The sequence below is a fragment of the Sorex araneus genome, chromosome 9 (assembly GCF_027595985.1).
Source record: "Sorex araneus isolate mSorAra2 chromosome 9, mSorAra2.pri, whole genome shotgun sequence".
NCBI classification, from domain to species: Eukaryota; Metazoa; Chordata; class Mammalia; order Eulipotyphla; family Soricidae; genus Sorex; species Sorex araneus.
The window spans coordinates 13,630,058-13,656,479 of NC_073310.1; the positions used below are offsets into that span (position 1 = coordinate 13,630,058).

At 52.8% G+C, this 26,422-nt stretch overlaps 1 protein-coding gene across 3 annotated transcripts in view; it reads left to right on the top strand.

The window, feature by feature from the left end:
- The window catches only part of GRK3 (G protein-coupled receptor kinase 3), a 170,740-nt gene extending 146,847 nt beyond the window's left edge, over nucleotides 1-23,893 (top strand). For 2 of the 3 annotated variants that reach the window (XM_055146585.1, XM_055146587.1), the window contains 9 exons: nucleotides 2,571-2,637; nucleotides 3,325-3,425; nucleotides 4,482-4,548; nucleotides 5,922-6,017; nucleotides 9,608-9,770; nucleotides 13,630-13,766; nucleotides 14,977-15,012; nucleotides 15,615-15,728; nucleotides 17,430-23,893. In XM_055146585.1, coding sequence (XP_055002560.1) covers nucleotides 2,571-2,637; nucleotides 3,325-3,425; nucleotides 4,482-4,548; nucleotides 5,922-6,017; nucleotides 9,608-9,770; nucleotides 13,630-13,766; nucleotides 14,977-15,012; nucleotides 15,615-15,728; nucleotides 17,430-17,591 — 943 coding nt within the window. In that variant the 3' untranslated portion in view covers nucleotides 17,592-23,893. The remainder of the gene's footprint in view (nucleotides 1-2,570; nucleotides 2,638-3,324; nucleotides 3,426-4,481; nucleotides 4,549-5,921; nucleotides 6,018-9,607; nucleotides 9,771-13,629; nucleotides 13,767-14,976; nucleotides 15,013-15,614; nucleotides 15,729-17,429) is intronic. The other variant, XM_055146586.1, reaches the window with a different exon arrangement.
- The last annotated feature ends 2,529 nt before the right edge of the window (nucleotides 23,894-26,422 follow it).

The following is a 26,422-nucleotide window of genomic DNA, read 5'->3' on the forward strand; positions in this document are numbered from 1 at the left end:
GGATATCGCTTGTTGTTACATCCAGTCTGCCTTTTAAGTGCAGACATTTGTTTCTTTCCCTGGAACCAAGGTGTAAAGAATAGTTTCAGGTGGGGCAGAGCACAGCAGAAGGGCACTTGCCTTGCACGCCGGCGACCCAGGTTCCATCCCCGACTTCCCATTTTAGTCCTCAGAGTCCCACCGGAGTGATCACTAAGCACTGAGCCAGCAGTAAACCCTGTGCACCATTGGGTGTGGCCCAAAAGACAAAACAAAGTTAAAAGAGTATTTTCAGTCAAAAGCTTTTTTGAAGATTAGTGTATGTTTGCTTGGTGTTCAGTCACTATGATTTGTTCATTTTTTGGGTTTTTTGTTGTTGTTGTAGTTATAGTTTTTTATTTTTCAAATGAATCCTTTAAAGACACGGAAAATACTTTGCGTTTCACGGCGAGGAGAAAGAAAATGAAGGCTTAGAGTGCCCTCTCTTGTACAAAGTGAAAATGAAAATATTTAAGATAGTAAATGCTCCACAGTGCAGTCATGGCTTCAAGAGATGACTGCAGAGCTGCAGCCTGCTTCTTCAGATTTGTAAGAGCCTGGTGAGGAGTTACGGTCTCAGTTTTGCTGGTTGATCCAATGGATCGCCGTCCTAGAAAGTGAGCTTCGTCTTGGCTGGTTTCTGCAGACCTGGGATCAGCCCCTATAGGGCACTGCCGTTGGCCTGGTTGCTAGCACACATCACTTCAGTGAATCCCTTCAGCGATGCCGTGCAGTGTGGCCCTGTGCCCATTTTACAGATGAGGAAATGAATCCTGAAATATTTTGTGACTAGCAAGCAGCCAGGTTGCAACCTGAACCGAGAGCCTGGGGCCTGCCCACATGAGCTGCCCTCAGAACTGGACAGCCTGGGGGTACGTGTTGGGGGTTATACTCAACGGAGAGCATTGCCTCCAGTGACAGTTTCAGCACAAGTGCTGGTGTGCAGATTCCAGTTCAGTCCTGGCACAGTGTGGGTCCCCGAGCACCACTGGGTGCAGCCTGCCAGGCCCCGAGCACGAAGCTTGAAGCATGCAGCCTGCTTGGGTGACTGTCCCTGGGACAGCCGTGTCATGACCCAGGTACATCTTGGGAGGCCGAAAGAAAAAGAGAGAAAATGAAAGAAAAGGAAGGGAAGGAAGGGAGGGGGGAGGGAGGGAAAGGGAGAAAGAAAGAAAGAAAGAAAGAAGGAAGGAAGAAAGGAAGGAAGGAAGGAAGGAAGGAAGGAAGGAAGGAAGGAAGGAAGGAAGGAAGGAAGGAAGGAAGGAAGGAAGGGAAGGAAGGAAGGAAGGAAGAAGAGAAAAGAAAAGGAAATGGGAGGGATAAAAGACTTTTTTTAGAGAAGAGCCCCAATTCATCTTGGTCAAGTTTTGGGTTGGCTAACATTCTTTGGGTTGTTTGAAAAAACAGTATTTATTTTGTTCAAAAGTTTCATCATCATCATTATCATCCCGTTGATCGTTGATTTTCTCTAGCGGTCTCAGTAACGTCTCCATTCGTCCTAGCCCTGAGATTTTAGAAGCCTCTCTGCTTGTCCTTCCCAACAGTGCCGCATTGGAGGCTCTTTCAGGGTCAGGGGAATGAGACCTATCATTGTTACTGGTTTTGACATGAATACGCCACAGGAAGCTTGCCAGCTCTCCCATGTGGACAGGAAACTCTCGGTAGCTTGCCAGGTTCCCCGAGAGGGAGAACTAGGCTATAAGATGTCGCTTCCAGGAGCTTGGTTTTATAGTCTGTGGATGTTGGCGATTGGTGGGAGTACATGGCGCCGGGGGCAGTTTCTGGGTGTGACTGCCAAGCTACTGGAAAATGAGGCATCTGGGCGGAAGAGGCCCAGTCCCAATCTGAGCAGGCTTGGAGATCTCAGCCCCGGATCCTGCACACCTGGGTTCCTCTGCCGGTTCCTTCATGCGTGAGGCTCACCTGAATGTGTGGAGAGGGGCCTTGAGCATGGCTGTGGCTGGGTTCCGGAGGTCTTCGGCTGCTAGGTCTCTGCTCGGGGCGGGGAGGAAACTCAACCCACCCCCTCCGAAGGCCCCTGTGAAGACAGCCAGGTGTGGGGCAAGAGACTCTGCCATTTCACTCATAATATCAAAATATAAAGCTGGATTTTTTTTTAAAGCCAGAAATGAGGGGCTAGAGCGATAGCACAGCGAGTAGGGCATTTGCCTTGCACGCAAAAGGTTACCTACAGATTTGTCTCAAACAGTGCCATGATCTATATTCCCAGAATGAGCTTTATTTTCATGATTACCTGTTGACTCATTGTTTTTTAATTATATTTTAAAATATCCTGTGGAATATATTTTCCCAGACACACTTTAGTGCCAAGGTTTCATTAACAACAGGACCAGGCTACTCAAGTGAAATGTACGCCTCGTTCTTCCAGGACCTAACATGCCAAATTCCTAGTTTGTCTCTGGAAATAACCAGAGTTTATGGCCTGTGCGTTGCTCTCACTTTCAGTGAACCAAGTACCAGACAGTGTGCTGTGTGCCCACTGACCTAGCCCCACATGGTAAAGCGTGTTTTTTTTCTTTTTATTTCCACAGTCACAGCCCTTTCAGACAACATAAAACCAAAGATAAGCACGAGATAGACCGAATGACACTCACCGTGGTAAGGAAATGGAAAACAATATATATATATATTTTTATTCACACTGTAAGTGTCCTGCTTCATTCCATTGCAATGAGTAGAAAAGTCTGCTTTCTTAAAAGTAAATAAAAAGTAAGAGATTGCTAAAGGAAGGGGGGAAGGGGAGGAAATACATGCTGGGCGGGGCCAAACACCTGCATTGTTAACAGTGAGAGAAAAGAAAACAGAGAGAGGGGGCCCGAGTGATAAGATAGCGGGTGGGGCGCTTGCCTGGCATGCAGTTGACCCAGGTTCGATCCCTAGCATCCTGTAGGTTCCCCCAAGCACCTCCAGGGGTAATTCCAGAGCGAAGAACCAGGAGTAAGTCCTGAGCATTGCTGGGTGTGGCCCAAAACTAAAAAAAAAAAAAAACAAAAAAAAAACAGAGAGAACAGGAATGGGCAGGAAAGGGATCAAGTAGAAATTGGGGGGTGAGGGGTCACTGAAATGCAGGGGGGGAGCAGGGCGGGCAGAGCAGACTTTCCACCGGGCTTCGGCTGACTTTGAAAACATTGGTTTTCTGTTTCTTTGGAGTCGGTGTTAAGTCATGACGTAGCTGCGGTTTTCTCCTTGGCAAGAAAGGGTTTTTCCACCGGCCGGGGGCGAGGGCCGGGGGTGAGGTTTCCAAGGCTGCGTTTCTTTGAACCGCTTTTCCCTCTGCCCACCCAGAACGTGGAGCTCCCCGACACCTTCTCCCCGGAGCTGAAGTCCCTGCTGGAGGGCCTGCTGCAGCGTGACGTCAGCAAGCGGCTGGGCTGCCACGGAGGCGGGTAGGCTCGGCCCCCGGCAGGGTTCTCGGCCCCAGGGCGGACCCGCCGTTTCTTTAGAGCCCGACACGGTGAACCATGCCCTGGCCCTCGAAAACTGCACCCCGGGCACCAGGTGCTGGGCTGGGAGCTCCCCCGTGACTCACCTGTCAGCCACTCCGGGGTTCCTCTGACGCGGAAGGCTTTTCTGCCTGGAGAATACTTTGATTTTATTATTTATTTGCCATTCCCGCTCCTCCATGTCCTTGTTGACTCTCCAAGGTTGGATGTAGAAGGCAGGAAAGAGGAGTTAGTTTATGTGCTTGTACTTGTGTAGTGTGTGTGCGTGTGTGTGTGTGCGTGCGTGCGTGTGTGTGTGCGTGCGTGTGTGTGCGTGCGTGCGTGTGTGTGTGCGTGCGTGCGTGTGTGCGTGCGTGCGTGCGTGTGTGCGTGCGTGCGTGCGTGTGTGCGTGCGTGCGTGCGTGTGTGCGTGTGTGTGTGCGTGCGTGTGTGTGTGCGTGTGTGCGTGCGTGCGTGCGTGTGTGTGTGTGTGCGTGCGTGTGTGTGTGTGTGCGTGTGTGTGCGTGCGTGTGTGTGTGTGTGTGTGTGTGTGTGTGTGTGTGTGTGTTTAGGTTGCTGAGAAATCAGCATTTGGCCCCTCTCACTGATACAACGAAATGAATTAGTAGCTAGGCCTCTCATTTTCTCTTTCACGACATTTGCTCTTCCTTCAGCCTCTTTATCCTGGATCTCCTTTATCCCGGAGATCAGTAATCCACACTGGAGAGGGCTTTCAGGATCAGGCCTCTCTGAGCCTGTGAAAACTCCTTCTCTTCTGCTGGAATAAACAATCCCAACCCGTATCCCTAGGTGTGCCGGCACCATTTCTAAAAACATCCCGGGACTCCAGGGTTGCTTGGAAGAAAGCGTGTTTCCTTAAAACACACACACAAAGAGGAACGGGTTGTTTCTGTGTGGGCCTAAGTCTTGGTGTCAGGCACATCCAACGGGGAGACCGATATTGCGAGTTATGCCCAAACGCGCCCCTTGCTCGGATCTGACCCTCTCTCCCTTCAACAGCGCGCAGGAAGTGAAAGAGCACAGCTTCTTCAAAGGCGTCCACTGGCAGCACGTCTACCTGCAGAAGGTACGCCCCAGGGGCCCCGGGGTACCACCGCCCGTGCTCACTGTCCCCACCGCCCCACTGGGGGGGTCCTGGCTCTGTCCCAGGGCCCCCACTCCAGTCTCCCCTCGTCTGTATCTCTTCTTGCTCCTCTTCCGCCCCAGGCGACTTCTTGCTCTCATTTCCCGGGTAGAAACTTTGATGATGCCTTTCCGATAAACAGATGAACGGTCAGCTGGATCGCTCAGTGCAGCTCCTTCAAACGTCCGTACTTGGGACTGAGTGTGTCTTAGCTCGCCTATTTTGGACTGCTTACCTCAGTCTCAATGTGCAAAAGCATTCCCCCCTGCCCCCAGCGGTCTTTATATAATGATGAGAGAGGTGATTGTCATAAAGGTAAACACGGGTCCTTTTTATTTTATTTTCTTTTTTGCTTTGTTTTGTTTTTATTTTTTTATTTTATAAAGGGCTGGAGTGATAGCACAGTGGGTAGGGCGTTCGCTTTTCACGTGGCCGACCCGGGTTCGATTCCTCCGCCCCTCTCGGAGAGTCTGGCAAGCTACCGAGAGTATCGTGCCCGCACGGCAGAGCCTGGCAAGCTCCCCGTGGCGTATTGGATATGCAAAAAACAGTAACAACAAGTCTCACAATGGAGACGTTACTGGTGCCCGCTCAAGCAAATCGATGAGCAACGAGATGACAGTGACAGTGACAGCATATAGGGTGCTTTCTTGCACATGGCTTACCTGGGTGACAGTGACAGTGACATTTTATAAAGTAGTTCACAATGTTTGATTACATCCCACCAATATATTTCGGGTGTTTCCATCCTATCCCCCAATCCCTGCCTCAAAGCAGAAACGAAGTAATACAATATTTCCCTCAAACATTGGTTGCCTCCTACTTTGAATCCCATCAGAAGTGGTGCGGTACTCTTGGACTATGGGTAGGGTGTGTCCTATGAAGTGTCGCACGGCCACAAATGCGGCCGCATAGTCCAGGAAAAGGTTCACTCATGAGTGAGGTTTGGCCCAAGCGTGTGGAGAGCGGCCGTGAGACACAGATCTTTTTAGCCCAACAGGACGTGATTTTGGAATTAGCATGATTGAATATCAGCATCATTCCCTTTGGCCGGGGGTGGGGGGGAGAAGAACTTACAAAATGTTCGTTGATACCAGGAAATACCCCAAATCAGTTTATCAGAACCTCAGCCCCTGGAGCGAGTATCCGAAGTGGTGCTCTGGGTCGGCACTGATCTGGTTCCGGTGAGCTGGACCAAGCGCAGCACAGGGGGCCGTGGAGCTGACCGGTGACTCGCACCGTTTCACCTCCTGGCTTGTAGCTTGGGGCAGGCCCACCAGGTCCTCGGGTCACTGAAGCTTGTTTGGTTCTTGCAGTACCCGCCCCCCTTGATCCCTCCCCGGGGAGAAGTGAACGCCGCCGACGCCTTTGACATCGGCTCCTTTGATGAGGAGGACACCAAAGGCATCAAGGTACAGAGGGGATATCGGCTTCCATTGCCACGTGGGGACCTTTGACTGTGAGTCAGACTGAGTGGGTTGCCTTGGCCTTGGCGCTGAGCGGAATCTTCCAAGGGTATTTTCCGTCTGCATTTTGAAGAACAGGGACGTCACAGGCTTTTTAGCTTCTCACACACCGAGAAGATTTTCCTAGGCCCGATGATGACGCTGTGTTCGTCACATGCCAAGTGCTCAGGCTTTTCGTTGACTTGGATAGATCTGTGATTAAAATAAATCGCGAACGTAGACGGAGCAGGAGCAAACAACTTGGCAACGGCCAGCGTACGTTGCCTCGTGCCACTTGACGTGTTCTCGGGCGTCCCCTCTCTCCGTGTCCGCACGGGAGGAGCAGACAGCGTGACTTGTCGCACGCCTGTCAGTCAGAAGCGAAATAATCACTGCTTTTCTAAAAAAGACAATCCTCTGCATTTTTTTTCAAACTTCTGTTCGCATCACTGTTTTTCCCAAGGAGACAAGGTGTAATTACAGAGAGTGAGTCACGCGGGAGAACTCTCGGGGCGCTAAGTCACTGTATCCCCACATGTCAAGCTCACATCTGCCCCCCCTTAAGAGCCTCCCCCAGATTCTGCTCCCGAGATACGTGCTCTCCGCCTCCCCAGCACCCCACGTGCAGCTCTGCTGAACCCCACCCCACGCCCCCACCCGAGGTGTCCCTGTGATGCGGTTGATACCTCCCAGGTGTAGCTCTAACAGGTGAATGATGACAAGGGGCCTGGCAGGGGCTCAGCAGAAATGCCCAAGATGGGAACCAGGGAGAGGGTGTGGGCACAGAGGTGGCGAGGACTGGCTGCAGGGGGACAGAGCAGGTGGGGGTGACTCCGGGAAGAGGTGAAGGTGGCCAGGAAAGTCGGCCACTATTGAGGAGGCTCCGACCGTGGGATCCTGGTGGGTGGGCATGGAGGGGCATGACTAGAATTCAAGAGAGACCAGGAAGGCAGGGCTGAGTTGGGAGGTCCGCTGAGCGAACTGGCCCCCTTGGGGGTCTCTGAAGCCTCCGTTTGCTCCCTGGACTCTGTTTTTGTTTTTGTTTTGTTTTCTGGGGTCACACCCGGCAATGCTCAGGGGTTACTCCTGGCTCTACACTCAGGAATTACTCCTGGAGATGCTCGGGGGACCATATGGGATGCTGGGAATCGAACCCGGGTCGGCCTCATGCAAGGCAAATGCCCTACCCGCTGTGCTATCGCTCCAGCCCCTGCTCCCTGGACTCTGGACTCATGGCCCAGAGATCTCTGAGCATCCGTGAGGTCAGCCGTCCTCCTTGCCGGCCCTCTGGGGTTAGCCGTGCTCCGTGCTGGCCCTTAGAGCGGCTCTGCTTGTGGCCTCAGTCTTTCTGGACAGGGCGGAGAGAGGTTGCCCCCCTGGGGAAGTGGACGTGAGGGGGCCAGCAGCCCGCTCTGACAGAGAGCCCCACCCGGGAGGACGGGGGTTGTCCGTTATCTTTAGGGGCAGCCCCGCTGGGAGTTGGCTCGGTGGTTGAGAGATGTGCCCGGAACATGCCGGGCCCCAGGCTAAGGCCCACAGTAAAATAAAATCAAATAAAATAAAAATGGTCCAAATAGCACAACGTCCTTTGAAAAAATTTGAAACCTCGCCTAAGTATACATTTTCCTTTTTTGTTTCACTTATTTGAAAAATAAAATAAAATCCAGGTGAAGGGGCTGGAGAGATAGTACAGCGGGTGCAGGCCTGGCACGCGGCTGACCCAGACGTGGCCCCCAGCACCACATATGGGCCCCTGGTACCATCAGGAGTGAACCCTGAGCTCGGAGCCAGGAGCAAGCCCTGAGCACCACCAGCTGTGCTCCCCCACCGCCAAGTGAATAAGTAACTAAAGACACAGGCGGAGTCATGAAGGTCGGGGGTCTCTGGAGCTTCCTGGGGACGAAGCAGAGTTGCCCGTTTCAGAAAAAGTCCTTGGAGAGAAGGGAGGTTTTCCCCTTTGCCAAGTTCTTCAGAATCTTTTGAAGGACTCCTAATCAAAGTGCTCTCCCAGCCTTGACATCCCGTTCTACTAAACGTGCACACACCCCACAAACACACCCTACCCACAACACTCACGGCACACACCTGCACACAACACACACATATGCATATCTACACACACACAAACACACACACACACACACACACACACACACACACACCCTCATGTGGTCACACTCAGGCATAGGGCTAGCTAGGTTGCTCTGAGTGTAATTTGGGTCTGAAGGGACAGGGGCCCCCAAAGGGAAAAGGTCTCTGACTAAAAGTGAGCTGAAGCCCAGTCTGGCCCTCTCACAGGTCACTGAGGGGTGTGGGACCCCCGGACCCAGGTCTGGGCGTCAGTGCTTCCAGCTTTTGATTTGCTAAAGGCCCTGCGGGCAGGTGTCCAGCCTTGCTCTTTCTCTGCCTTTAAGTGACTTGCCCAAGGTGCCAGCACTTCCTTTCCTTCCTCCGCCACGAGCAGATCCGGCCTCTAGGGAGACGGACGCGTCTGGAGAACCTTCTCTTCCTCCCGCAGGGCCACCAGCATTGCTGTCCTGCAGCCAGCTCAGAGGCATGAAAAGATGTGGTTGTTTTCGCTCACTTGCAAGATGTAGCAAGTGAAAGAAATAAAAGCATTTTGTTTGTTGGTTGGTTAGATTGAGGGGCCACTCCTAGCGGTGCTCAAGGCTTACTCCTGGTTCTGTGCTCAGAGATCACGCCTTGAAGAGCTCGGGAACCAGATGGAGTGCCTTGACATCCCATTCTACTAAAATACACACACACACACACACACACACACACACACACACATGCACGCACGCACGCACAGACGCAAAGCAAACATCCCTATCCACTGTACTGTCACTCCAGTCTCAGAAATAAAGAATTTTGAGCTGAAGTTAGGAAGAAAAATGTTGTTACCTGGCAAACTTTTTATTATAGTGACTCATTTATGGATAGTTTTAGAACTTTAGAGAAATATGGGCTAGAAGGGAGAACTCAGTTCTCCATGTCGCTTATGTTCATGCGCTGGATTATTCGATTAAAAGTTTGATTCCCTGTGAAATTTGTGAAATGAATAGTAGATGCAGCCTCCAGTACCTTTGGATTTTCTTGCTTTCCAGATTGATTCAGACCCTTGTCAAACCCTCCTGGCTTCTCCCTTGACATGGTTTAGGAAACACTAAGACGCGGTTTCCTAACTGGTACAAATAAAAGATCCTCACCAGAATTAAAATTTTATTTTGATATTCAAATCCTTTAATACTTCAAACGAAGTCCTCTGCTTGTTCATCCCATTGAAGTGCAGTGAAGGGGCTCTGGGGACCAGCTGAATCCACTCATTCCGAGACAACCAGTTTGGAACTTGCCAGTCCGATTTACCAGATTGTTTGTAAATCCCGGTGGGCCAGATTGTCACGGGCTGATAGATTGTCTCCAAGTGATGTGCTTTTGTCTGGGTCTTTTCCTCCAGATAATTACGGTCCTTTTGAGTCTATGGCCTCTATAAGTGCATTTAATTGTAAACATCTTGTTTCTTAAAATAATAAGCTTTTCTAAATTTCAATAATAAGCTCCTTGATTGCGACCAAGAACTCTACAAGAACTTCCCTTTGGTAATCTCCGAACGCTGGCAGCAGGAAGTAGCGGAAACAGTTTACGAAGCAGTAAATGCAGACATGGACAAAATCGAGGCCAGGAAGAGAGCTAAAAATAAGCAACTGGGCCATGAAGAAGGTAAAAAAAAAAAAGCATGTCTGTCTCAAACTATTTCTAATGCAGTGAATTTTCAAAACGTCTGGTGAAGCTAAAGGACAGGGGTCATCATCAAGTGCCAATAGGGGGACATCGAGTGCTAATAAAAATGCCCTGTGAGTGTTCAGTTTTATCTGGCCTCGAAAAGTTCAATAGAATATTTGAGAGTCTCTCGTGAACATACATAGACACAGGTGTCCACAGACAAAGGGCAGTGTGTCGTGAGCATGTCCACCTTCATCGAAGGGTCAGGTCCAGGCTGAGGGCTGCATTGAAAGGTTTTCCTGAGCTTGCCCAGGTCAGCCGCCAGGCTGGTGTTGGAGGACTGGCTGGCTGCCGCCTCGCACCGCCCTGCCCTTCTCTGTTGTCCTTGAACCGGGGACCTGCAGTTTCCTCTCTGGCTGCTCCCTGCACTGCACACAGCCGGGCTGCTGAGGACCAGCGCCTTGACTGTCCCCGGCCTGTGTTTATGTCGCATTCAGTCAGCACACAGCAGCACCCAAGAACTGCCAAGCCAGGGCAGTTGGGATGGAGAAGGGAGCAGTGTGACAATAATAGTTGGAAATAACCCTTTTGGACAGTAACAACAACGTCCTCTTCGTGTCCCTGGAGCGAGCAGACGTCATCGGGCTATACTAGCTCATGTCAGGGACAAATGAAGATGTTACTGGCGCCCGTTCGAGCAAATCGGTGAACAACGGGATGGTAGTGATACAGTGAATCATTTTGGACAGGAACTGAGTGTTGAGAGTAGGTAAAGGGATATACCCGATAACCTTTTAGTACCTGTATTGCAAACCATAAGGCCCCGAAGGAGGGAGAGGTCGGGGGGGAAGGAGGGAGAGGGAGAGAGAGAGAGATAGAAGAAAAGTGCCTGCCTTAGTTGGGGTGGGGAGAAGGAAACTGGGACCCTCGATGGTGGGGAATGTGCACTGCTGAAGAGGCGGATGTTCGAACATGATATGACTGAAACCCAACCATGAACAGCTTCGTAATTGCATATCTCACTGTGATTCAATATTTTTTAAATCTTAAAAAAAAATTGCCAAGCCATATTTTTGTAGCAGTTGAGTATGATTTCAGAAAGTGAAAATATAACAGCAAGTACTCAGTCCTTCTCGAGCTGCCAGAATATTATCCCTCTGGAATCATCCAAATCTCAGGAATTTTTGCACATGCGAATGGATGGTTAGAATATCATTTTGTTTTACCTCGAAGCAAAAAAATATTTCAATTTTTTTCGAGGTTTATATTATCCAGCAGTGACCAGAAAGGATTTAGACATAGACCTATGAGGTCACCTGTGCTTACGTATATAACACATTTGTGACATTGCAGCTTTGGTTGGGAGCTTCTTGGCACCAAGTCCATCAGTCTCATTGAGGGGGTCCCAGGAGCCTTTCTCATCTACTAAGGGGGGTGGCCAGAATCCTGGGAGAGAGGACGTTCCCTCCAGGCCACTGAGGTACAGCCCCAGGGGCAGAAGGAACTAGAACAATGTTCCATGTGCCCGCTTCTGCACTCGGGGGAATAGGTGTAGTTTCTGGGTTCTCCTTTAGAGATACACCCATTGAAATAATCCGGGAACTAACTGGCTGTGTCCACACTAGTCTTACGTAGGAAACTTGATCAAGGGACATATTTGATCAAAGGACGGCCATGGTACTACCCGAATCTTTACAAATTAGACCAAGAAAAAATTTATATATATATATAAATATAAATTGATACATTATAATCATATATGTATCCATTCGATATATTTTATATACACCAATTTGATATGTATCACTTGAGATAGATATAGATCAATGACTTCGTTCATGTGAATCCTTGAAATGAAAGTTGTCCTTAGTGTTAGGGTCCAGTGTGCAAAAGACCACCCAAAGCTCTGCAATATAAGGTTTTATTTGACACCAGTCAAACAAGGAGCTGTGCTTTTCCAAAATGGCTCTGCTGATGCTAAGCCAGGCTTAGGTATTATAAGAGGGGAGTCGGCCTTCACAATTAGAATAGCTGGTATTTTTAGATAGGTTTTTTACTTGGGCATAACTCTGTTTGGGTCGGTACCTCAGCATTACAGTTGTTGATGTCTACAGAACAATATAGTCTAGGCGGAGATATCTAGGGTTGTGTTTTTTTTTTTTTAAGGCAAGATTTAGACTTTCAGTTCACTTTAGAACTTAAATGCAAAAATGGCACCTCCAGGAATCTCACCCTCACCCAGACCCTCCTTTCATCTTTTCCCTCCTGTCGTCCACTGTGACGTGGCAGAGGCATCGCCTGTCGCTTTGTTGGGTCTCCTGTGAGATTATGAGTTTCCCTGAGCATGAGGAAACTCGTCTTTCCTAACTCCGGATCACCCAGAGTGCACCTAGCACCCAGCACCCCGAGCCCGGCCTTTCCCTTATTTGTAGTTGAGTGGAGGAGGGAGGGAGCGAATGGATGTCTTTAGCCTGATTAGCAAAGCCTTAGTGAGAAAGCAAAACAAGCCATTTGCTGCTTCCATTTCTTCTTTTTCCCCCACAACAAAAATCAGATTTTGAAAACGAGGGTGGGTGACAGAAGGAAAGAGGGAGCAAGGATGGGAAAAAAAGAGGCGGAAACAGTCATCTTGAGAGTGAGGTGGCTCTGGAACGGTGGTGGATGATGTTACGAGACTTACACCTAGTAAGTGTAGGAACTGCACTCCCCAAATTGCATCACTCTCTAAACCAGTGATGAGCCAATCGAAGTTGATTTAAAAAATAATTCAAAATGAAGAGAAGAAGGAAGGAGAACAGGAAGGAAGGAGGGTGCAAGGGAGGGAGAGAAAAAAAGGGGGCGGGAGAAGTGAAAATGGTGGTGTAAGAATAAATGGGCCTGATTTTGTGTTGATCTCAGAACTTATATGCCACAAAAAAATAAGTCAGATTTAACCATTTTCTTTTGGGGCCGGGGGTTGAAGTGTATCCTTTGATAGTGCTCCAGGATCATGAGGTACCAGGGATCAAGCCCGGACCTCCCGTGTGCTGCAGCCTTTTGGCCCATTTCCCTAGCCCATGCGTGGTTCAACTCTTTCTTAGGAGGTAACACTTCATTATGAAAAAATTGGAGTTCTGCAACATGACTATGAATCACCATGGTCTCTCTACACAAGTATATATCTGAGGGTTAAGTCTAATCTTAAATCGAGGGATGAGCAGGATTGGAACTTTGTTACTACCTGCTTGGTAATAGCATATCCTACTCCAATGTTGTAAGATAGGAAGTGGGTTCACTGTAGCACTGTCGTCCTGTTGCTCATTGATTTGCTCGAGCGGGCACCAGTAACGTCTCCATTGTGAGACTTGTTGTGACTGTTTTTGGCATATCGAATACACCACGGGGAGCTTGCCAGGCTCTGCCGTGTGGGCGGGATACTCTTGGTAGCTTGCCAGGCTCTCCGAGAAGGGCAGAGGAATCGAACCCAGGTCAGCCGTGTGCAAGGCTAATGCCCTACCCGCTGTGCTAAAGGCCGAAGTACTTGGGGTGTAACTTGAATCTAATTGCTCTCTTCCCTAGTTCGCATTATCCATAACCAAAAAATAGCTTGGGAACAAACGTTTCACTTGTCCAAACAGCACAGATGCGTCTCAGTATCGAGACATAACCATCAAATGCGTTAGTACAGGAGAGCTGGGGCTCTCCATTCTTCTGGGTGATGAAAACGGAGAAGAGTCACTTCTATAGCGTGTTACATATGTTTGATCTCAACTCGATGTTTCCATAGTGTTGTCCTTTCTTTTCCTTTTTTTCCTGAGAGTAATAGAGACATCTCATTCAGAGCCTGTTTAATGAGCATTTCTTTTCCACTCCGCAGATTATGCACTGGGGAAAGACTGTATCATGCACGGGTACATGTCGAAGCTGGGAAACCCCTTCCTGACCCAGTGGCAACGTCGCTATTTTTACCTCTTTCCAAATAGACTTGAATGGAGAGGAGAGGCGGAGTCCCGTGTAAGTGTCCGGCAGAATTTCCAAGCGATGTTCCATGGTGTCGCAGGTCACGTGCAGATTCCACTGCTGGGGCCGTGTTTCACTAAGTCCCTCCCGCTCCCCCCCACCTCCCACCCCTGCTCCATTCTGCAATTCGGCTTTCACTCATAGTCACGAGAGTCTCTGCAAACATTCTAGCGCTCACACTTCCACGTCGAGGAAGGAGTGTGTAGGATCTGAAGGTACTATGGGAGATCCAGTGAGGTCCAAAGCAGAGGTGGATGGAGCCTTGCGGATGCCCACCAAAAATCCGGTCTGGGGGAGGACACGTGCCTGTTGCTTTTACCTCTACCTTATTGGGAGTGGAAGTGGGGTCCGTGGGCTGACAGGAAGTTGCGACTGCCCTGGGTCCCCCCAGATACTGTCTGCTAGTAAGATTCATGGAAACATTCTGCTTCCCACCGCCCCTTTGAGCAACAGCCGGCAGCGTTGTGAATCTGGAGGGGCCCAAGGCTTGTCGCTATGCAGGGTCCACGCAGGTAGGCATGGACTCTGTTCCCAGAGTGGGCACGGTTCCTGTTCTCATCAAGCACAGCAGTGCCAAGTATCGGGCACAGAGGCCGTGCTCTCCTCACCCAACTACTCAGAGGATGCCCCGTGGCCACGTGTGTGGAAAATCGTCGATAGAAATCTATCTTCCACTTCAGAATGTTGGCAGGTTCCCGTCGGTGGGCGCTCTGTCCAGTGGTGGCCAAGGCCTGCTGAACTCTGAAGGAAGGTTCCCTATTCCGAGTGCAGCAAAAGCCACTTCTAAAAATGAATGCAGCTCGGTTCTGAGTTGGAATTACTAGGATTCTTTCAAGGTCCCGAATTAGAACTCGGGTAGACTAGAACCATCGGGGACTAGAATAGAATTTATGTCCGAGGCAGTATTTTTAGATGACAAGCGAGCCTTGGCACATTGTAGACTTATTATTCTGCCCAATGGTAAGTTCCTGTCGTGTACACTGAAAAAAAAAAAAAGAAATTGTTTAGCACTCAGGATATTTTGAAACTGAAACAAAGAATCTCCCTTTGTTTGCCATCAGATGCCACAGATTGTCGTGTTTTCCAAATACTCAGCCCTTAGCACTCTCTTTGTAAGATTCCATGGCATGTCTGGGTAGATTCATAAGTATTCATAAGGAAAACGAAAACTGGAGTGTTTATGCTGGTGTTGTTTTCTATTTAGGATTCCTGGAGTATTTACCCCAAAAAACATAAAATGGTAAGGTTCCCACAACACTATAGCATTCACCTCCAGCCATAATGCTATAGCTCTAGCTTACCGGTCTTTGAGGATGTCGCCTGTATCCATGACATCATTTCAATGATCATCCAAAAATCTCGTGGAGTTGCCAGCTAACGTGACCAAGTACCCTGGCTGAGTTGCTGTGTTCAGACTCAGCCGTCCGCCTTTGCTCATGTCAGCCATCCGTGGTGCTTCTGTTCCCTCCCGACGGTGTCGCGGGAGAGGACGTGCCTGTGAGAGCGGAAGCAGAGCTGCGGGTTCGTCCTCATTCCCGACCCAGAGCTGTGCCCAGCCGCCGGCTCTGCCCCTGGCCTGCCTTCCAGAGCCTTTCTTTCTTTGCGGTGTGAGATTCTGTCATCTGAACTTTCAGACACGTTCCTCAGTCGCCCTTTCCCGGCACTTCTAGAATGTCCTCAAAGAAAGAAAAATGCCAGTTACTATTATTATTATTATTATTATTATTATTATTATTATAGCTTTGACCTAGTGGGTAGTGTTTGGTGTATTTGATTAGTCAAAAAAAAAAATCAGGTAAATTGTTCACGGGAAGTAACCTGTAATTTTCTTCTTATGACTAGCAAAACTTACTGACGATGGAACAGATTCTGTCTGTGGAAGAAACTCAGATTAAAGACAAAAAGTGCATTTTGTTGAGGATCAAAGGAGGGAAACAATTCGTCTTGCAATGTGAGGTAAGTTTCTCTTCCCTCCCCTCCCCGTGAGGAGAATTAGGCGCTGAATAATAAAGATGGCTGCTCGGCCGTAATAAAACATCACCTGGGGCTGGAGCGATAGCACAGTGGGGAGGGCGTTTGCCTTGCACGCGGTCGACCCAAGTTCAAATCCCAGCATCCCATATGGTCCCCTGAGCACTGCCAGGAGTAATTTCTGAGTGCAGAGCCAGGAGTAACCCCTGTGCATCGCCGGGCGTGACCCAAAAAGCAAAAAAAAAAAAAAAATCACCTAACCCCTTGCTCTGCCAGATTGAAAACTGAGAGAAAACTTTCAGCAGACTCACTGTGACTCTCAGAGAAGCAGGACCAGAGAGACAGCACGGAGGTGAAGGTGTCGGCCACAAGGGGGCCTGGCTGAAGCCCGGGTTCGACTCCTGGCATCACACAGAGTCCCCTGAGCACTTCTGGGTATTGCTCCCCCACCTTTCCCCCCAAAATTACTTATCCAGAGAGGTGGTACGGGAGGTGAGGTGCTTGCACTAAACGTAGCTGACTCAGGTTTGATTCCTGATTTAACTAATCCCCATCTGGTCCCCAGAGCACTGCCAGGAGTGATCCTTGAGCACAGAGCCAGGAGTAAACCTTGAGCGGTGCTGGGTAGGGCCAAAAAAGTAAATAAATGAACAAAATAAACAAACATTAGAAAGTAGCAGGAGCAAGTATGTGAAGCCATCTGTTACGTGGTCTGAAACTGGATTTGTTGCACCGTTTTCCAGCTTTTCTTTCTGCATGTTTGAGGGTCAAGATTTGTATGTTCAGATAAACATAGTGACTCCTCTCAGAGGGAACGTGAATGATTCTCTCCTCAGAGGTGTGTTGTAGCTCAAATCTAATTCCTGAACGTGTGTGTGCACGCGCGCGAGTGCGTGTGTGTGTATGTGTGTGTGTGTGTGTGTGTGTGAGTGTGTGCCTAGAGAGAGAGAAGCCTGTAGGAATACAAAAATCGTGTTCACTGGCATTATTACCCTGTTGCGTGTATCAAGGTCCTTTTCCAAAAAAACTTGGCACAGGGGCTGGAGCGATAGCACAGCGGGGAGGGCGTTTGCCTTGCACGCGGCCGACTCGGGTTCGATTCCCAGCAACCCATATGGTCCTCTGAGCACCACCAGGAGTAATTCCCGAGTGCAGAGCCAGGAGTAACCCCTGAGCATTGCCAGGTGTGACCCAAAAAGAAACAAAACAAAACAAAATACTTGGCAGAGGGGGCCAGAGCGATAGTATAACGGGCACGGGGCATTTGCCTTGCACTCGGCTGCCCAGAGCTCAATCTCTGGCATCCCATATGGTCCCTCGAGCCTTGCCAGGAGTGATCTCTGAGTGCGGAGCCAGGAGGAAGCCCTGAGCATGGCCAAACGTGGCCCCCAAACCAAAACAAACAAACAAAAAAAAAAAACCAGACGCCTTGGCAGAACTCTTCATCCCTGCCAAAGCCTCGAATCAACATAAACATCAGACCCCGGTGCCCATTTCCAAACAAACCCAAGGCCGAGTCCTCCGGGGGTGGGGGGCAGGGCGTGAGGGTCTCGGAGAGCTCCGTGCCGGTGCCACGTGTCTTCCCGGGGAGTGGGTCAGGTCCACAGACAACCAGCCGTGACTGGTGGGGCCCCCCCCATCTGGGTGACGCACTCACAGGCCGTGCCTTTGTCTGTCCCCATCCAGAGCGACCCCGAGTTCGTGCAGTGGAAGAAGGAGCTGACGGAAACGTACACCGAGGCCCAGCGGCTGCTGCGACGGGCCCCCAAGTTCCTCAACAAGCCCCGGCCGGGCGCCGTGGAGCTGGCCAAGCCCCCACTCTGTCACAGGAGTAGCAACGGCCTTTGACGGCAGGACGGGGAGGGCCCTGGGTGAGACAGGGCCCCCGCTCGGGAAGGCCACGCCGGGGGCTGCGCCCCCCCCCCCAGGGAGCCCCGTGGAAGGGGGCCACACTTATCTCGGGGGATCTCGGCAGCCAGGGGGCCCCGGGGCCCTAAGACGCTGCTCCCAGGAGCCATGGTGACTGTCCTCAGGCAGGAGGTGGGAGGGGGCCCCCAGCCCTGCCGATCCCTCCTGGGCACCTCCCGCCGCGGCCCTCGTGTTGCCTGCACTCAACTACTGAAGAGACGAGAGTTCTTGGTCTTGGCTACACACTTATTTTGGTATATCCGAACCTCGCATCGAAACGGTCCCGTTCCCACCACTCCAGCTACCGTCAGACCTGCCGTCGGCTCGCGGGGATGGACGGGCTCCACTGCCTCCGGAGCTGGTTCACAGGCGGCCCGCCCTAAAGAGCCGGTACTGGGTGTCCAGTCGGCTGGGTACTAGCGTGGGCGGCGAACCCACGTCCTTTGGTCCTGGGCCGGGTGGGGGCCGCGGTGGAGGGGTGTGGGGGGCGGGGCAGAGAGGGAAGATGTTCTCAGCTGAGGCTGCTCACTGCCCGCAAGCGCCCAGCACACCAGGACGGCTTAAAGTGGGGGGGGGGGGCATGTTCCAGTATCAGGGAGTCTCAGTCCCAGGGCCCCTGCGACCCTGAGAAATCAGCCAGGGCCCCGGGCAGGAGGGTTCGCCTGAGCAAACTTTCCCGGCGTCCGGGAGGGCGTGGATGCTGCCGGGTCTGTCTGGGGCCTCGCCAGTGAGGCACCGAGTGGCACGGCCGTCCTGGACCCGTCCACCCGTTCTCAGGAAACACCAGTAACGGGCGCACGCGGGGAGAGGAGGCCGGCTCTGTCCTCCACACGCTGAGTTCATTTAAAGTGAATTTTCCCGAGGAAACAAGGAGTGTGTGGACACGGGTGGCCCGAGAGAGGATTCTCCTTGACTTCAGGGTTGTCGTTGTGGCGTGTCCGTGCCGAGGGCTCGCGGCCTCTGGCGGGGACAGCAGGAGAGCCTGGGGCAGCCTTTCACCTCGGTCCATTTGTCCTTGCTGTGTTTCGTGCCATTTTCATGCTCCTCCCCCCCCCCACCCCCGCACCCCCAATAAATGCTGAGTCGTAAGAACCACTGTGCTACCCAGCCCAGCCCAGTCCTCCAAGTCATCAGACTGGGGTGGTGGGGGGTGGGGAGGAGGAGTTCTGAGCATTCAAGCGTTTGTTCAGTCTTGGTGCCATGTGGGTGTCCGTCTCTCCATCGCTGGCATCATCCTCATGACCCGTACCCCGGCCTAGAGACCTCCCGAAGGCTTCGCGACTTGGCGCTCATGTACAGTGCTCTCGGAGAGAGAACGCGCTAGCAGTGGACATCCTGTCTGGGGAGTTTGGGAGAGGGTTGCGGCAAGGACAGAGACCTGGACAGGCACTGCCCGCCTCTGCCTCTGCTGTCCTCGGGGACGGGAATTTGCATCATGGTCTGCTGTTTCCGCGGGGACGGCGGGGAGAGTCTGGGGGTCCTCGTCCCAGGGACCCTCCAGACATAACAAGGGAAGCACCGGGCCCCAGGTTTAGTTTTTTTGTTTAACAGAAACAGGAAAAATAGCGGCTCTTTGTTGCGTCTGCCTCAGTTGTCCCTGCTGTCAGTCTCATGCCCCCCCCCCCCCGCCCCAGGCACTGGGCACTGCAGGTTCAGGCCACCCCCCACCCCAGACCAGGGGGGCCGGCTGCTTCAGGGCCTGAGCTGCAGGGCACTAACTCTGCCCACTCGCCTCTCTCTGGAAAATACCCTCTGGGCTCCGAAGCAGACAGCAGGTCAGACTCTTCGAGCGAGGAGAACGTTCATCGGAAACTCTCCCTTTCGCTTCAGACGCTGTCCCCGACACCTGCCCCCGGGCCACATCTGATTTAGGGTGACATGGCCTAAAGTGCCTCTGGGAGGGGGTGGTCACTGGCCACGTGGGGGTCCGGTTTCGCAGCCCTGGGCCTGAGCCAGCAGCCTGGCCATGTGGTAAGCGGGTATTTCTGCTTCCACATGAAGACCCCTCCTCCCCCACCCCCCAAGAAGCCTGAGGGCTCCGGAGTGTCCCTAAATGCCTGGACGTCCCCCAAGTCCTGACATTTGCCTCCTTCCCGGGGTCTGGACCTTTATAAAGGACCAAACGTAGCACAAATCTGCTTCTGACCTTAGAATTCCGCGGTGGGGATATTTTCAAGTGCTCCAAGATAAAGTTACTATTTTTATAAAATGTTATCACAGATCTTCCTGTCAGCCCCCCAATGGAACCAGTAAAGCGAGAGGCCTATCACAGCAGGTGACGACATTCGTTTCCGGGACCCCACAGGACGGGGGTTAATGCCCAATGCCCGACTCCTGCAAAACCCCGGGCTTGTGACCAGTTTCTGCCTGAACCCTGGGCCTCTCCTCGGGGCCCGGGTTCCCTCCTGTCACCGGACACCCGGTGTGTCCTTCCACCTGATGGAGTTGGATGGCCCACCAGGCCTTTCGGAGACCCCGGGACCCTGTCCCCGTCTCGGCCAGCTGGCTGAGGCCGCAGGCCCCAGTGCTGTAGGGAGAGGCGCTTACCGTGCAGTGGGCTCGGAGAGCAGGTGCCCACCCCGTTCCCCCCAGCGCAGTAGCCTGTCCCCCCCACCCCCCACCCCGCCACCCCCTGACCCAGCACAGGGCGATCTGAAACCCGCCCTGCGGCCGTCTTGAAAGCAGCTGTTTCAGCACCTGCCGCTGCCCAGAAGGATGGTGCGGCTTTACTAGCTCCAGAAGAGCAAAGTGTCTCTTTTTTTTCTTATTCTTTTTCCTGATTTTTATTTTTTTATTTTTTTATTTTTTTGGTCCTCTGAACTCATTAACTCTGAATCTGTAGGTGGGCTGATTCAGTTCAGCATTTTTTTTTTTAATCTTTCTTAGCTCTCAGATGTGTCCACATAGCAAGAAGGAAACAGGTGCCAGGACTTCCCCTGATGGATGCCTGTGACCGTCAGGCTTGTCCGGGCGTGAGCCCACTGGCCTGGCCATCCCTTGGGGCCTGCTCCTGCCCCCAGGCACTATCTGCTTTTTTTTTTTTCTTTTACTCTGCCCAATAACCCGAGGTGGCTGGGAGTTTGGGCGGGAGGCCCCAGGGAGGAAGGTAGTGGGAGGAACAGGGCAAAGGGAGACAGGAATAAATGTGCAGGCACAAAAGCATCCTCTTGGCCAGAGCAGCAGCAGACAGGGCGCTTGCCTGAGTTTGATCCCTGGCACCCCGTAGGGTCTCTCAAGGCCTGCCAGGAGCGGTTCCTGACCGAGCACAGAGCCAGGAGTAAGTCCTGAGCACCGCAGGGTGTGACCCTCAAACAAACAAAAGCATTATCCCGGGGGCAGAGAGAGAGAGAGAGAGAGAGAGAGAATCCAGGGTGAAGGCCCTTGCCTTGGCATGCAGGTGACTCAGACGACCCAGATTCGATCCCCAGCTCCACAGAGGGTCCGCTCCCCTGCATTCTGCTAGGAGGGAGTCCTGAGCACAGAGCCAGGAGTAAATCCTGAACACTGCTGAGTGTGGCCCCCGAAACAGAAAGCCTTTTCTCGGGGCCCGAGGACCAGCGAAGTGACTGGAGGACCCGTGAGGAGGACTCCCTGCAGACCCCAGGGCCGAGTGCTCATTCTTAGACCCATGGCTGGGTGTTTGGAGGCTCTTGCTTTCCGTCGGCACAGAGCCGCTGGCTGTGGGCCAGGAACTCCAGTCCCCCTGCAGGAGGACGCACGGCCCCAGCGTGGCCACCCCCTGTGTGCGTGCACGGCTCCTTGGAGGAACAGCTGCGGGGCCTGCTGCTCATGGCCTGCTGCTCAGGGCGGACTTGGTCAGAGTCCCCGGGAGCAGCCCCGGCCTGCAGGAGGAGCCACGCCCATGTCTCCAGCGGCCTTGACTCCCAGTTTTGTTTCTTAGTATTTTAAACTACGCCTGACTGTGCGCAGAGGCTAATCCCAGCTCTGCTCAGGGGACTTGGCGGTGCCAGAATTTGAACCCAGGCCTCCCAAAAAAGCATGCACGGAGCTCGTGGAACTGCCCTGCTGGCCTTCTTCACTGAGAAAAACTTTTTTCTTTCTCCCTCCCATGTAAGGGGTGACTGGAGAAGCTTCAATGACTTAGAAAGGTTCACGTTGATCATTTTTCAAAATCCAGGTCACATTTTTAAAGTTGCTTTTATTTTTTTATTTTATTATTATTATTATTTTTGCTATAGAATCAATAAAAGTTGATCTATAGAATGGGACTCCTTGATTTCCCCAAGTAATAGACTGTGGACAGCCTTTTGTCCTCAAAAAAAACAGGATCATTGTTTCTCTTGAGCTAGGTAACAAGGCTCCCTGTCACAGCCCCCAAAGGCCCCAAAGGCCCGGGGGACTGAGTGAACAGTGGTTCCTGATGTGAATCAAGGCAGCACTCCAAATTTTAAATTGCCTTTCACTTTTAAAGTAGCTGAAACGCATCAACTATTAATCCATGTTCCGTGGTTTTTTTTTTTTTTTTTTTTTACTCTTAAAACCACAGACCATGGGTTCACAGTTAGGTGTATTTCCTCCAGATCCAGCAAAGATACTGCGTTTTAGCATGAAATAAGTCGGATGCTTAGAGTTCACTCTCTTGGACCTAATCTCTGAAGTCATCTTGGAAAATTGGTAACCGTGCTTCCACTTTTTTGTGTTGTCCTAATAGAAAATGTCTTTCACGGAAGAGCAGGGAAACAGGGAACTATTTCTAAGCTTGCTATTGTTCGAAATACAAAGGAGTCGAAATTTAACTTCTTGGTTAATTGCATTTCATGGTGTATATATTATATATGTGGTTTATAAGGAAATCACTGACTATGTAAGTTCTGTCGTTAAATTGTATTTTTCTATGTCATAATTATAGTAGATTTGGCTTTCTCTGGGTAACATGAAGATTGTTAAACCACACACACACACACACTCACATATAAACACACACACACAACACACGTATATGTGTATAAAAAACAAGAGTTCTATTTTGGCACAAAGGCATCTTATATTATTTATTGACTCCTTAAGTCTGTCTTCATCAGAGACATTCCTTATCAGTTCTGCCCCCCTTGGTTTGTGTCGTGTTATTTAAAGAAACGGCCGCCTTGGCACCGTCCAGCAGATGAGTTGGGGCTGGCGTGCGCCCAGCAAGCGGTGCATGGGGGGTCGCCCTGTTCACAGCCCGGGCTCGCCCTTTCCACCAGCGCCCACCCTCCAGCCAGGCTGGGAGGCCCGTGCACGCACACGGCGACATCTGCCTGGGCCTTCATCTGCCCCCCTGCCGCTTCATCTACCTCTTCAAAGGCCGCTTGCTTCTGGGCGGTGCCCTGGCACCCTCCGTGAAGACAGCCTCCCCCGTAGAAGAAGGTCCGGGAGACACTTCCCTGTGCTCCCCAAATCTGGGTCACCCTCCCCACACCCAGGGCAGAAGTGAGCAGGGCGGGGCAGCCCTCCCATCCTCCTGGGTCGCCTCAAGGGAGCCCCCTGGGAGCTGGGTGCAGGGGGCGCTGAGTTCCACCCCTGGGGCACCGCTCCTCCTCCTGACCGTGCCAACCCCCCCACACACACACACTGTCCCCCGGGATCTGGTTGTCACTCCTGATTTGTCAGCCGCTGGATGGGAAGACCTCGGGACTGTCGGACTGTCGGGGTGTCAGCCGTCCACTGTGGGGACGGCGTTTGAATGGGACTGGTCCCTGCTCTTGTGGAATGTTCTGGGCATGAGCCTGATGGACACACACACACACACTCTGGGCATGAGCCTGATGGACACACACACACACACACACACACACACACACACACACACACGCTGAGAGAGGCCTGCCTTACATCCCAGCAGGATGGAGTGGGTCCTCCCGAGGGCTCTCACGGGTGGCGGAACCGTCCCCCCTCCCCCTCTGTCCTCATGGCTGAGTGTCCGTGTCCCCGCCCCTCTTCAAGACGTGCCCCGCCTTCTCCTGCCCTGCACTGCTCCACCCGGAGTGAAGCCCGAGCTGCTGCCGTGCCCCCGACACCGGCTCCGCCTCTCCGCCGAGTCTTTCTTCTCTCTCACCGCGGCTGCGCCCGTGGAGGGTCCCGGCCCCTCAGTGGACGTTTCGCTAGTGCACGCTGGAACTAGTGCATCGCCCGCCCTGCGCCCCCCCACTCCCACTTCCTCGGGGACTTTGGAGCCGCGGGGCGGGTTTCCTCTGTGGATCAATTGCTTATATAAAAATCTCAATAAAAAAGAAAGGACCTGATCCGAAACGGCTGTTCCGTTGGTCTTCCGCCAGCTCCGCCCGTCCCCACCCGTTCTCTCTCAAGCTGGGAAGACACCAGGAGCTCACTTCTTTTCAAGAACCCGACTTTCTCGTGCAAAGCCGTACCGTGGCTGATGTTTTGTTGGGGGGCCACAGCCAGCTGTGCTCAGAGCTTACTCCAGGCTCTGTCCCGGCCCGCCCCCCAGCTGACTCCGGGGGCACCTTACATGGTGCCATAGGTGGAACCTGACTTGGGCCCGCGCAAGGCACCTTCTGCCTCTTTTACGCCTTCGACCGTGTCTGAAGGAAGGACACTTGCCAACCAGCCTTTCTCTGCCATCTGTGGCCAGGGGTGCCCAGGGTGCTGCGGTCTCAGGGGTGGGGGACCAACTCCTAGAGGGTCTCCGGGACCCCAGGATGAAGGGACGCCTTCATTGCCTCCCCAGTTTTTTTTGTTTTTTGTTTTTTTTTTTTGCTTTTTGGGTCATACCCGGCAATGCTCAGGGGTTACTCCTGGCTCTGCACTCAGGAATTACTCCTGGCGGTGCTCAGGGGACCATATGGGATGCTGGGGATCAAACCTGGGTCGGCCGCGTGCAAGGCAAACGCCCTACCCACTGTGCTATCTCTCCAGCCCCAATGCCTCCCCAGTTTGTGCAGATTCTACACCATGCCTCTGACTTGCTCCCAGGATGGCCTGGAAGCCCATCACTCAACCCTGAACAGACAAGACCCTCACGTCCAGTCCCTGCTTCTAGGAGAGTTGGGGCCGGAGTCGGGGTGTGTGGGGGGGGAAGAGGGTTGTGTCTCCTTAAGCCAGAAATGCAAGGGGCGGCCCCAGGCTCAACTGCCTGGGCAGAACTGTCTGCTGGGCACCTGGGGGTGGAGACGGGGGAGGGGAGCTGCTTCCTGCCCCTGGACCTGGAGCACCTGCTGCCCTGCAGCTCAGGAGAGTGTCCCCGGGGTCCCACTGAGCCAGCACCTCGCCCTGTGCTTGCTCTCGGCCCCGGGAAGCAATCTGAGAGCCCGCATTTAACCTGCACGCCCTTGCTGTCCTGTCCCCTCGCATGCAGGGGGTATATGCAGAATGGTCGTACTGGCCTCTGGTGAGAGGATGAGGGCCCGGTACCCTCCCCTTCTTGGGGGGGGGCGCTGGGAAAATCAGGGGCAGCAGAGTCAGGCTCAGCACCTCAGCTTTGGCGCCAGGTAACTGCCAGGGAGGGGTGGGGGACTGTCCCCTTCTCCGAGGGCGCCAGCACCACCCCACCTCCAGCCTCAGCAGACCCAGGATGTCTCCAGACACCAAGAAACATCACTGGGGCGAGGGCGGTGAACCCCCCCCACCGCCGAGTTCTGAGCCCCCTGGTGTAAATGGTGCCGCCCCTTGTGTGCCGCGGGTAGAGATCATCAGGATCACTGAGAGCCGGACCCCGGAACCCCCGGGAGGCCAGTGGGCCGGCCACCAACGCCCTCTGCCACGTGGTCATCCTGGCCAAGTTCATGCCCTGCAGGGAAGGAGCGTGGCCAAATGGTGAAGGTGGTGGAGATGGCATTGCGGGTAAAATCCAGGAGGGGGCCATATGGGGTTTCCGGCTTCCTCGGATGCCCCCTCGGATGTCATCATAGCTGACAGGTCTTCCCAGACTAGTTCTAGGAGGTGTGTCAGGCCCGGGGGTGTCTGCGGGGGCTCACAGCACCATGTCACTGACTTTGACTTTCTCACAGTCTTGGCCACTGGGTAAGGGGGCGGGGAGGGGGGTGCCCCACCATCTGGCCAGCAGGGATGGTGCCCAAAATGGCCGTGAGTCATGGCCCGGCCATGACTAGGTACGCTGACCTCAGCCGCCAGCCGGGGAAAGCAAGCCCCAGGGCACGCAGGAGCTCGGCCAAAGGGGAGTCCGAGCCTTTGTCCCCGCCACCTCTCTGTCCCTCGGCCCCTCATCCTCAGGACACTCATCCCAAACACCTGTGCTGGAGGAAGTTCCATCCGAGTGAGGTTCCGGAGAGCCCCGGCTGCCATGGTGGGTCCCAGGTGTGGGACCAGGGATAAAGCAGCCGCTGAGATGGGCCGTGACTGGACCACCTCCTCCTGCCCTGGGCACCGGCACCGTGATCAGGGGGAACGCAGAGAGCCCCTGGTTCCCGGGGGGGTGGGTCCCCGTGGAAGGGGAAGCGGGAAGGCAAGCTCACAGAAGGGGACACAGTGGGGGGGAGTGGGATAGGGTCCCCAGTAAGCATTCCAGGAAAACTGGGAGAATCAGTCAATTCCGGACAGTGGGGCTGAGTGACTCTGGCTGAGTTCCAAGGATGCTTTGGGGAAAAATTAAAACCAAGAGAAAGAAATGTCCAGTGAACATGGAGAAAGCAAAACCTTTCGGTTGGCTGCATAGAGGGGGAGCCCTCAGGGGCCGGGGGGATACTGCCACAGGAAAGGTGTTTGCCTGGCACAAGGCCAACCTGGGTTCGACTCCCGGTACCACAGACGGTTCCCCAAGAACCACCCCCAGGGGTGATCCCTGAGCCGGGAGT